This window comes from Camponotus vicinus, unplaced genomic scaffold (assembly GCF_025532165.1).
Source record: "Camponotus vicinus isolate PSW18456_S1 unplaced genomic scaffold, iyCamVici1.0 SCAF_1, whole genome shotgun sequence".
Lineage (NCBI taxonomy): Eukaryota > Metazoa > Arthropoda > Insecta > Hymenoptera > Formicidae > Camponotus > Camponotus vicinus.
In genome coordinates, this window is record NW_028141945.1 from 14,888,178 (window position 1) to 14,901,420 (window position 13,243).

Sequence of the window (13,243 nt, forward strand, 5' to 3'; positions counted from 1 at the left end):
AAATTAAATTTACAAAAGAAAATTTGACTTATTTTATTGAATGTTATAGTGAAATAACTTTTTGATAAACTTAAGACTGTACTACTTCGGGTTGTGTCCGGAATGTACATATATCTAAGTGAAGCGACATATTATATCGGTTTAAAATTTATCAGAACTGACAATGGATTTCAGTATTCAAAGAGCAGTTGTTACGAGAGGAGCGTATATTCACAAGATATAATTACTAACAAATTTGGATAATTTTTTGAAGAAAGCATTTGATTAAAATGGTATGTTTATAATTTCATATTTTGAAAAAATTTAAAATAAATAAAATATTTTTTTGTATATATTTGGTATATATATATTTTTTGTTCATATTAAGAAAAAATATATTTTTATATTCCCTGCTCTATATAAAATAATTATTATACATTTTTTTATATTATATAATATATATTATAATATACAATTATGTATATTAATATTTTTAATTTTAATTTAATTTAACTTTTAATTATACTTTTAATTATATTTTATATTACAATTAAATTAAATAATTTTAGATCAATATTAGTTATTAGTATTATACATGGGCGCCGGGAGGGGGGTGCAAGGCGGTGCACTTGCACCCCCCTGGCCTTGGCCTATGAAATAAGTGGGGAAGGGACAGAGAAAAAATTCGGTAAAAAAATCATGTAATATAGAATAATATCGATTATAATTTTTTCAATTGAACAAAAATGCAATGGTTAAATATTAATTAACATTTGTAATAAGCCTTTGGGAAATCACTCAGCATCGGCTGTACGATGCGATCTTTTGATATGACTCGAAATAACATGAATAAAACAAAAGAACAGCGCAGATGCGTTTAGCATTTTGACAACCGTAAGTAGTAATCCCCACCGTTTAATACTTATGGCGCGTATAAATGTTAAGTTAAATTTTCCTTTAACTTAATGTCTTTCATAGGAAAGTTAAATTTGATGTGCTTATATCAAATATCTGTGATCTTAAATTTGATGTTTTTATCAAATATAAGATAGATCTTAAAAATCGTTCATTTCAATTATAAATAGTGCATGCGTTAACAAATTATTTATTACAAGCCAACATTTATTTAATAAATACTTGTTAACTATTAATAATTATATAATATATAAATACTTGTAAACTATTAAGAGTTGTAACTTTGTAACTATTTGCAATTGTAAAATTGAGATTCTTTAACTATATTAACAGATGCAATATAAAAATTAGAATTTTTCAATTATTAATGAATCTTTATTAAAATTCAATAAATAACATAAACGATGTTAACAAAAATATAATTATGAATTGGGAAAAAACCGTTTTTACAGTGCATCCTCTTTTGAGTGCACCCCCCTAAAAGTAATTCTGTCGGCGCCCATGATATTATAATATTATATAATTATGTATAGTATAATAATTATTATATAATTATTAAAACGGGACTTTTTACTACTATACTCGCTATAACTTATATCTAAATTTTCCATCATGTTATACATATAATTTTTTTATTATACTTATGATTATACAAGCTTTTGTCATTAAAGTTATATTAGCATAATTTCACTTATTATAATATTTAATATTACATTTAAAACTATTTTTACTATATTTTTAAAAGACATTTTTTATTTACATTTACAGAGATCCAATATCATGAAGTTATATTTTATTATCATCATTTCCGTCTATTGGTCCACACTATCAGCCAATGATGATATTCAAATCTCCTTGGAATTTCCCGACTATGCGAATGAGTTTGAGCATCTGTGCAAAAATGAAATAATTTCTTTTAATTTTGCTAACGCAACCATCACCTCTATTGGTCGGAATTTTGTTAGTAGTCCTTGGATTACTTGTCTCAACTTTACGAGCACTCAAATTCGTAATATCGAGAGAGGCGCCTTCAACAAACTTCCTAATTTGACTCAATTGATTGTTTCTGATAACGACTTACAAAAACTTTTCGACTTTGGAGGTCACGAAAATATAAAGTTCCTTAATCTGAATAATGCAACCTCCTATCGTTATCGTTACTCATCTGTAAAAGTTTATATTTTTAAAGAATATCCTAACTTAGAAATCTTGTCTGCCCGTAAAAATTATATCTACGATTTAACTTCAAAAGTGAATACTCCATTTCCAAAATTGAAGATCCTAGATCTTTCCAGCAACAAGATACAAAGTACCGGTTTTGTAAAATTGTTGCCAAATAGTTTACATGTTCTTGATCTCCACGACAATTCGCTCACTTCTTTGGTTTTTGATAAAAACCATGTAAACTTATTAACACTAAACTTGGATTACAACAATCTGCGTTATTTAACATATCAGTATACATATTATAATGATAATCTAGTGATGGCTGGCCTAGAAAATTTGCAGTATCTTTCCGTTTCTGGAAACGAAATTGATTCTATTGAATCAAACGCTTTCGAAGACACTAATAAGTTGGTCTATTTGAACTTATCCACAAATAAAATAACTCACTTCCACTCAGGAACATTTGTAAAATTGCAGTCTTTAAGATTACTCGATTTGAGTTTTAATAGACTCGAGGAAGTTCCGCAAATTTCAAGTGAAACAATAATTAGTATTTTATTCCTTAATTGTAACAATATTAAGAGTATAATTTCGAATGCTTTTGTACAAATGCCAAAATTGACGAAATTAATATTGGGAGAGAATCAGATCAGTGAAATTAATGTTAAAGCATTCACTCAACTTCCGCTTTTAGAAATATTAGATCTGTCGAGGAATAAGTTAAGTTTCCTACCGGAAGAATGGAATGAATTTTTAACATCTCTAAAATATTTGAATTTAAACGATAATGAATTTACCTTGCTAGAATATTTATCTCTAACAAACGTGTTACCATTAATGGAGCTGCATCTGGCGAATAATCCACTGGAATATTTAAATGTTAGCTATTTCGAAAATTTGCCGCAGAATCTTACCGTGAGTTTGCAGGAATTTTATTCTACAAACTGGAATTCTTATAGATGCAAACCGAAATAAAAGTTATTACAATGCAACAGATATTTTTTTTGTAAATTCTACATTTTTACAAAAGACTTTTTATAAACTGCCGACTTACAAAAATAATCCAGCTCTTTTATAAAAAGATAAAGTCCTTTTGTAAAGAGATTGTGACAAATATACAAAAATGCTTCTATATTTATTGAAGATAATTTGAATGGGTCTTATATTCACACAATAACTCTGTAATAATCGTCGTTTATTAATTTTTATTAATCATGTATCTTTTTTTATAATTACGAATAACATATATGTGTAGTAGAATAATAGATAAAATAACATGTATATATATATAAACATATCAATAAAAAATCGATTTAAAAAAATATATAAATAAAATAATATAAAAAATAATTTATTAAAACTTTGTCCTTTTCTCCCGAATTTTAAAATATATTTCTTGAGCATATATTTATAATATGAAATATTGAGAAATAATTTCAAAATAATTTCTAATAAGTTAAAATAATTAGATGAATCGGGAATGGTCTAATCTTTTCTTTTAATATATAAAACATGAGATAGATTATTCTAATTTTTATAATCAGATATAATGAAATTTGAAATTCCACTTATTTATTACGATATTTTATTCGTTTCATGTATATCAATTCGTAAATGTAAATGACAATGATTTTCTTTTACATTCAAAATAGAAAATAGATATCACAGCTTTTGATATATGCCTTTAGATCTTTTTATTTCTGAACTTTCTGCACTAATGTATACTAAAAATGAGATAGATCTAATATTTAAAAATTGAAAAGAAAGAAGAAAAACTCAAAAAGTGCAGCCCCAATTCAAGAATAGAAAAAGATCTGTTCTTTTTAGGCTGAACTAGTGCAGCCAGAAGAGCAGCTCAGAGAGAAGACTGAGAGATGTCATGGCCTGCTTTTAGGTGATCCCTGAAAGCGATACTCCCTCTATGGACATTGAAAACGTGGACATAAACTACAAAGCCAATGTCCATGAATGTTCTCAGAGGGTAATATATAATGTGCACAATTTCTGGTTTTGTTCCGTGCTATGTGCACAAATGCCGGTAGCACTAGTGCTGTATAACAAGATACTTATGTATGTAAATTGATAGTAAATAAATTATTCAATCGCGAAAGATACTGTAATATTCAAAGATGAAATAAATATTTTTCTATATTCATTGTCATATTTATATTTGGTAAATATACCGAATAGGGGACCCAGCCCCAATAACCTTGACCTTGACATATGTTGTCAAGGTCACTGTCCTGAGTAACGTGTAGGTTTTAGCCGTCGCTCGTTGTTTATTAAAAAGTTATTAACAAAAGAAGTTTTATAAATGGAACTTGATTTTCGAACACCATTTACGTTAAATCTGTACTTCTTGAGTGGAAATCAAGACATATGTTATACATATACATTCTACATAGAAATATTTACATTGCACACACACACACACGCGCGCGCGCGCGCGCGCGCGGGGGGTGCAAGGGGAGCCTTCGGCCCCCCTCCCGCAACCACCCCGCCGGTAGGGGATGCATTGCGAAGAATTCAATCACAATGGATATATGCTGTAAGTTGTAAAGCGAGGTCCACCTTGCCTACCGACCCCCCTTGCACCCCCCGCGCGCGCACGCGCGCGCGCGTGTATGTGTGTGTGTGTACACATACATTTGTGATATTTTTTAATTGTATTAAATTCTATATAAATTTAAATTGTTTACCTTTTTTTTATTTACCTTTAATTTGCCTTCTTTTTCGTTTTTCTTTACGTTTATTCACGTTTATAACTTTCAACGCGACAAGAGGTCTGTTATTGTACATGGTGTCCGAAAATTAAGTTCCATTTATAAAACTTCCTTTGTTAATAACTTTTCAATAAACAACGAGCGACGGCTAAAACCTCCTGCACGTTACTCAGGACAGTGACCTCGACAATATATGTCAAGGTCACGGTTATTGGGGCTGGATCCCCTATTCGGTATATTTACCTTATATTTTTTTATTTACAAAACACAAAATGCCTGCTGTGGGGTAAAAACATTTTTAACCGTATTTCTATAAATCTTCTCAATTAGCAGTAAACTGATCTTTGATTTTATTTATCAATCATTTTTTTAATTATTTAAAAATTTAATTATTAATACATGTATAGAATTTGTCAAATTAATCACTGATTCTTCTGAAGTTTTTATAATTAAGACTCGAAAAATATAGATGTTGCAAAATATTTTAAGTCTCTTCCTTTATATAAAATATACAAAATTCATATGTTCCATTTTAATATAGCTAACATTATTTTTATATATTTTTATTATAATTTTCATACCAACATAATATTTTTATGCTTAATATAATATTTTTATGCTAAATACATATTACAAAATATATGACAAAATATAATACAAATTTAATATGAAATATAATTCAAAATTTAATACAAAATAATTTATTACGTGGAATAATTTATTATACGAAAATGTCCAAAATATACGTATAATATAAAATTTACTAAAAATTTTTACATAGTAGACGAGACTGATTAGCGAAGATTAATTACGCGACATTTATTATTAATAATAGATATGCAATAATAGAATTTAATAAGTTTTATATAACGTAAATAATCGTGATCAAAAGAGTCATTAATAAAATTATTGATCGTTTCTTCGATTGTAAAAGAAAGTATTTGCATTACTGGCGCATTTTATATAGATTATCAAAGGAAATATTCAAAATGAAAAGATAGAATAAACTTCGAAATTAACAATTAAATTACTAAATAAATCGCGATTTAAAATTCGCGAGAAAACGCGACGAATAAATAAATCGACAATAATCGGAATATTCGATTGCGAGATACACATAATTTATATAAGATGATAATCGAAACCATCAATAGAGACGCGTGCGATATAATTATTATCACACAAATGATGACAGACGAAGATATTTTGGCAAACATTTGTGATCCGTATTGTTTATGAACATAAAATTCACTGTCCGATTTATTTGCGATTAATACGCGACTTTATACGAATTTCACGATTGAGAATAAAATACATATCCTATTTCGCGCATGATTAGCTGAATAAGATGAAATGAGCTCTATAAGCTTTAAAATATAATTAAAAATCGTGTTGTGGCCACGTTTAATAGAAAATAACGGAACGAATGATTTTCAAATTCCCTCTAATAATCGATGTAATTGTAGAGTTTAATAAGATTTAAATAATGTAAAGAATCACGTTTAAAACAGTCGTTAATAAAGTTATTGATCGTCTTTTAAATTATAAAAGAAATTATTTGCACTAGCATTTTGCACGAACTATTAAAAACAATATTTAAAGACGTGGAAAGATAAACAAAGCTTCAATGTATAAGTCAACGATTAAATTATAAGATAAATCGCGATTTAAAATTCCCGAGAAAACGCGACGAATAAATAAATCGATAATATTCGGAATATCCGATTGTAATATGTATACCTTTTATAATATAATAATCGAAGCGCCTCAATAGACATTATAATCGCGCGCGATATAATTATCACATAAATGCGAAGATATTTTGACAGACAATTTGATGACTGTAATATTTACGAATACAGTACTCACTGTCCGAGTCAATTGCGATTATCTTTATAAGATAAATCGCGACTCGAATTCACGAGAAAAACGCGACGAATAAATAAGTCGATAATATGCGCAATATTTGATCGCGATACGTATAATTTTTATAATATAATAATCGAAGCTCTTAATAGACACGTGCGCGATATAATTATTATCACGTAAATATAGAAAATCGAAAATATTTCGACAAACATTTAAGGTCTGTAATGTTTGTGAATATGCAATTCCGACCGATTTACTTGCGAATTTTTACAAGATAAATCGCGATTTAAAATTCGCGATAAAACGCGACGAATAAATAAATCGATAATATTCAGAATATTCAATTGCAGATACGCGAGTGACATACCGGTAATCCGATAAAAAGAGGAGCGATCTTAAAAATGGAGAACGATTAACATCTTGTTTCTACATCAGATTTCGCAAGATCAATCTGCGAAGAAAAGTTAAGTGATCCATTGAACGTCGGGAACTTTACTGTAGGAGGGAACAAATCCTGGATCTTCCGGACTATTCCCGATAGCAATGATTTCAGTAATAAATCAACGACAATTATCCCTCGTCATTATCTTCAATTCACGAAATTGATATGCACATCAGAAAACATGTTCTTCCATTATTAAGAAATATATTTCTTTATTGAAAATTAAATGGATATAATGATCTTTTTTATTCAAATGTGATTACAAACGATTATATTTATAAATAATAAAATACATGCATTATTGGAGTTTGTGTTAAATGTGCGAACACATATAATTTGAGGTACCGTTCGCGCGCGCGAGACGAATCGAACCCGATATCAGCAAGATTTAAAAAATTTCAATTCGAACAGTGTGCAAAATAAAATAAATCAAATAATTTTAAACAATTAATTCTGGATTAATTCTCTAGATTCTTATTCTTATAACGTTTAAATTAATAATTTCTTTTCTTTTAATCAATATCTTACTGATATAGGGGTACCCATTCGATTTGTCTCGAAATTTTTAAGTATTCGCACATTTTATGTAACATTCATGTATAATTTCGTTTATATATAATATATAATATTATTAAAAATTATAAAAATATTTTGGATACGTGAATTTGTGCATGTATTTTATTATACATATATATAAAATGGTATATACCTAAAAACTAATATTTCAAAATGGCGATGGATGTCCAATACCTGCAAATAGTTTCTTAAAAGAAACTAAAAATTAATGTTAATATCCCCAGCACCTAGAAATAATTTTTCAAAAGATACAAATTATATTAATTAAAAATATATTCGTTTGTAATCATTTTTATGAAAAAATTTATACAAATTAATTACAATATGAAATTACTTGAAAAATTAAAATTTATACACAACGCTATATCCATATTTAATCTACTATTAAATCTTTCTAGCATTATATATATAAACAATAATAATATCAATCCTAATAATGATAGATCATTTTTAACGAAGAAAAGAAAAGATACATTTCTCTCATCTAAATATATATTATTTAAATTAATTCGACGTTAAAGAAGCGTATCGTCGTTGAATTACTACCGAAATCATTGCTTTCGGAAATTGCCAGGAAAACCTGGGATTAGTTCCTTCAATCTTACAATAAAAATTCCCAATTTTCAACAGGGCATCGAACTAGACGTCGCGAATGGATCTCACAAGAACCGGTGAGAAATAATTCTTTATAATGAAAATCGTTTCGACTCCTTGGCGATACGAGCCACGCAACTTTCATTAACGTTTATTTAACGGAAGGAACAATGATAACTCTTTTATTAAAACGACAATCTCGTCTAAGAACGCAAAAAAGAACGCGAGAAAAATACGGTGTTTTTGCAACGGTAATTTATTAATTTATTTATGAATATTTTCCGATACGAAAAAAAAGAATTCATAAATACAAATATAATTGAAAAAACAAATTATTAAATTCATAATAATTAACTCGCGATTCTATAATATTGAAGGTGATCGTTAAATTTTGTGAAGCTAATATTCGTTGACTTATTACATCGAATCTTCACTCTCTTATTCGACATTTCTTTATATTTAATTAGCAATATTTAGTAATATTATCTGACGAGAGGGACAGCGGTAAAATTCTTCTGTTAAAATGATAATCTTGTATAACGACGCGAAGAGAACGCGGAAAGAACACGATATTTTCGCAATCATAATTTAATAATTTATTTTAAGAATATTCAGTTCCGCGCGATATGGAATTCATAAATAAATAAAGCTAACGGAAAGCATATCATTAAATTTATAATAATTGACTCGCGATTCTGTAACGAAGGTGTCCGTCAAATTTTATAATTATATTTAAGCTTATATTTAATCACTAATTTAGCATCAAATTTTTACATTTTATATAAAAATTTTCCGATTTTGTTAGTGACTCTTCGACATGAAAATACAAACAGTTACTCTTTTATGAATATTCCAAAAATATATACTACAGAAACAAATACTTTAATTTAATGAATTACAATTATGTTAATTACTATTATGTAATCATTATACATATACTTTCGATAATTTTTCGTGTAATTTACATAAGAATTTACAATCGTAAATACAATTTCATAATATAATTATAGTCATAATTGTATTGTATTTTACAATTAAAATATTAATGTTAGATTATAATTAAAATACAATTATAACTATTTATAATTTACAATTTACAATTTACAAATTTATGATGCTATCAATATCAAATAATAATATTCGATTTATTCAAATATTTAATAACATCGATATAATAATTTGATATTGATAGCATTAACATTTGGATTTAATATTATATTTGATTTAATACACATATATTTTTAAGTTTTAAAATAAAATATAACATGTTAAGATTTCTTAAACGTTAATAATTATGCAATTTCTTTAATTTTTCTGAAGATAATTTTGATAATTTAAATTTCACTTTTAAAACAGTTTTATTTTTAAAACATGTTATATTTATTTTTACAATGTTTTTAAAAATAAATTCAACTTAATTAAAATAATTTTAATTTACCCCTAGGATTATTGGAATATTAAAAGAAAGAATGAATCTTACTTAATAGCCCTAACAACCCTACTATTAAAGGATTCTAATAATTTTAATAGCTCTAACAATCCTACTATTACAGAATTCTAATGATTTTAAGAGCCCTAACAACTCTAATATTAATAGAAGAATTCTAATGATTTTACTTAATAGCCTTAACAATCCTACTTCCTGATTAACTAAAATTATTCGAGATTTGAGGAACCTATCTCTAATCATCACCTCACCTAATCACGTATATATTTTAGTCACGTGCCCTAACCGCGTGCCCTAACCGCGTACCCTAACCGTACTTTTCAGGCCAGTTGAACCTATTTTTCGTTGATCCTGGCCACTTTCTTTCTCTATCTCTAATCAGAGATCGAAGAAGGAGATAATTACTCCTTCTTTTGCCGGATAATTACCGGCAAAAGAGCGTGAAATATTTACGCTCATTTAGTAATGATTGTTCGATTTCACAATCGTTCGTTAAATATTGAATATAACTTTATTTTAACTGAAATAAAGCCAAATTACTACAAATTTCTATAAATTATATTTTATAATAAAATATAAAATTAATGTGTGTATTTATCATATTACAAATTATGTAATTAATTAATCATTTGGCTTTATATTAAGTTAAAGTAAAGTTTAAAAACAATATCTACAGATAAATTCTACGATGGATGAGCTATGAGCAATTAGAAGATAAGTGTGTATTATAAGAATAAATTAACATCAAAAATTGATAAAATTGATAATTGTTAATGCGCCTTTTATTTAATAAATAAGACAAAATCTTTATAAAAAAATATTTTCTTGATCTCTTCTTTTTTTAATTAATATTTCAACATATTTTCGCAATAGATGCAAAGCATAAGTTCGAAAGAACTTATTAAAATTATTTAATTTAATTTAATTAATTTAATTTAATTATTTAATTTAATTTATTTAATTTAATCCATCCTAGCTCATCCATTTTAAGGCAACGGATTTATCTACAATCTACAATCTACATCTACATCTACATCTACATCTGCAATCTCTACGAATCCGTTACCTTAAAGTTAAATAAAAATTTTTTTCACTCACCGGCACTGATGCGCAACAGCGGAGTTGTTGTTATCGAAGCTAGTTGTCTGTAACATACAAATATAAAATTCATTTATAATAATGCTTACAAAATGCAATTAATATTTAAAAAAATTTTTATCGCGCGGAATTTTATATCCGATGTGTAAAATAATAAGCAGATAAACACGTATGGAAAAATTTTATAAATTTTTGAAACTGTTTTTTAAATAGAAAATTTTATATGACTTTTATAAAAATCTTTCTCTTTAATTCATTTAAATAATAAGATCGAATTATTGTTCGTTTATAACAAGTTAACGATTTATAACAATTAATATATAAATAATAAATATTCACCATTGCTCCGCCGATGTAAGATGCCTCTCCCAGGCCTCCTCCTCCTCTCATGTTGTTGGCGCGCGATACTTTTAACGACACTCCCGCACTCGCGAGCGATATTTTTATATCGCTATTTCCGCTATTTTACGCGCGATACTTAACGGTGTCCGCACTATTTCGGTACGATAAAAAATTTTCTATTTGATCGCACGATGTATATACTTAATATGTATATACTTTGAACGGCACTCCCGGTTTCGGTACGAGCGAAAATCCCATTTCACTTACGAAAATCAGCTTCGAGTCAACAGGTCGGAAATGCAACGATACAACGAGCAAGGACTAAGCCCAAACCGGAAAGAAGACGAAACGATTGACGGAAATAGAGAAAAATGAAGTTCACCGACTCTTTTTCGCGCATAATTATCTTATCTCGTATCGAACCTGGACCCGCTATGCACGATTTCAGGTGCTCCGCCCGGACATATTATGCCTCCCGCGGTTGCTATATGCTACACCAGGCTGGGAGACGGCAAAAGAAGAGGATACCCACATTTTTTAAATGCTAACATTCAACAACTTAGAAAATGAGGAGGCAATCCCTTTTACTGAGAGAAAATCGTGCCTAGGGGAATCCACTCGACTCCTCGACAGGGTTAACACACGCAGTGCGTGTGGCTGTAGACGAGCAAAGAGAAGGGACCCACTGATGACTATTCCGAGCAATCGATCGAATTCTAACTAATTCGAGCCGAATCACTTGACGAAGCACGAAGCACGAAGCGCGAGTGTACATTGCATAGCAACGTGTGCAAACTCGAAACATCCCAGTTAGTTGGCATCGGAAGTAGAGACTCGTGACAATAAATGAAATTGGGATTTTATATGAAAAAGTCTAAAAGTTCCGCGAAAATGCGACGACGCGAGAATACTACAATGCGAAAACGCGATAATGAAGCGCTTGCCGTCCGCGGCACGTTGACGGCACCGACGATGCGAAAGGGTACTTAGCTTCCTATTCAGGCACCTTAAGATTTATCATAAATAGAAAAATTTCAGATAAACTTCAAGGCACCATCCAAGTACTAAGCCCTCCCACCGCGACAAGGTGTACCCCGTGGGAGGGTTATATTATATATAATTTTATGTATAATATAATACATAATTTAAAATTTATTTTGTAATACAGTACATAAATTTAAATTCGCAAATATAAATAAAAATATAAAAGATAAAAGAAAATCTATTATATAAAGCAATGTTCAAAATAATTGATTTTAAAACTAATTATTGCGCGCAATAAATTTTTACTTTTAAATAGATATATTTTAATGTTATAAATCGCGTAATTACAAAATAATTTATATTTCTTATAGAAATAAATTTTTAAAAATATGATAAATAAGAAAATTTCTATATTTTTATATATGAAATATTTAAATAAATATATTAATATGAAATGTTTTATAAAATATAAGAAGTATTTGAAAATATTAATTAATAAAAAATTTTATAAATGTTAATTATTTTAAAATAAAATGGAATATTTTTTATAAGTATATGTATTATATATGTTACAATTTAAAATCACTATTGAATCACTATCAAAGAAATAAAACGAAACGTGAAATATGTATATTTTGAATATATACTAATGGTAAATAATTTATATATTATTGCGTCCGCGGAACGATATAGTATATCGAATGCGCGCGACACAATCGGCATACGCTGACGTTCGTGCACTCGTAAATAATAACGCGATTTAAGGTGCACAAAAATGTTAATAAACCGTGAGTAACATACAAGAATTCAGAATTATCGTAAAATAGATCACAAATAAACACGCGTCCGCACAGCTTGACAGCTGGGCCCAGATTCTCTAACAGTCGTTGTTTATAACAATATCTTGACAACGCGCGCGGAAACGATCTTCTTCGAAAGAATTCAACGGATGACGAATACATTCAGCGGGACGGGACGCGGGGACGCAACAATATAATAAATAATGAATGTAATAAATAATTTATATTAATGACTTATATCATGTCTCATTGGTCCATCTATTTCCAAAACCTCCTTTTTTCTTTTGCTTTCTTCGCTTTTTCCTCG

General features: G+C 28.4%; 1 protein-coding gene across 1 annotated transcript; it reads left to right on the forward strand.

Annotated features, from left to right (window-relative positions):
* The first annotated feature begins 154 nt into the window (after nt 1–154).
* Nucleotides 155–3,375, forward strand: LOC145976871 (uncharacterized). Its single transcript, XM_083108334.1, has 2 exons — nt 155–272; nt 1,663–3,375. The coding sequence occupies exons 1-2, from the start codon at nt 270–272 to the stop codon at nt 3,034–3,036; spliced, it is 1,377 nt and encodes a 458-aa protein (XP_082964460.1). The 5' UTR covers nt 155–269; the 3' UTR covers nt 3,037–3,375.
* Nucleotides 3,376–13,243: the final 9,868 nt, after the last annotated feature.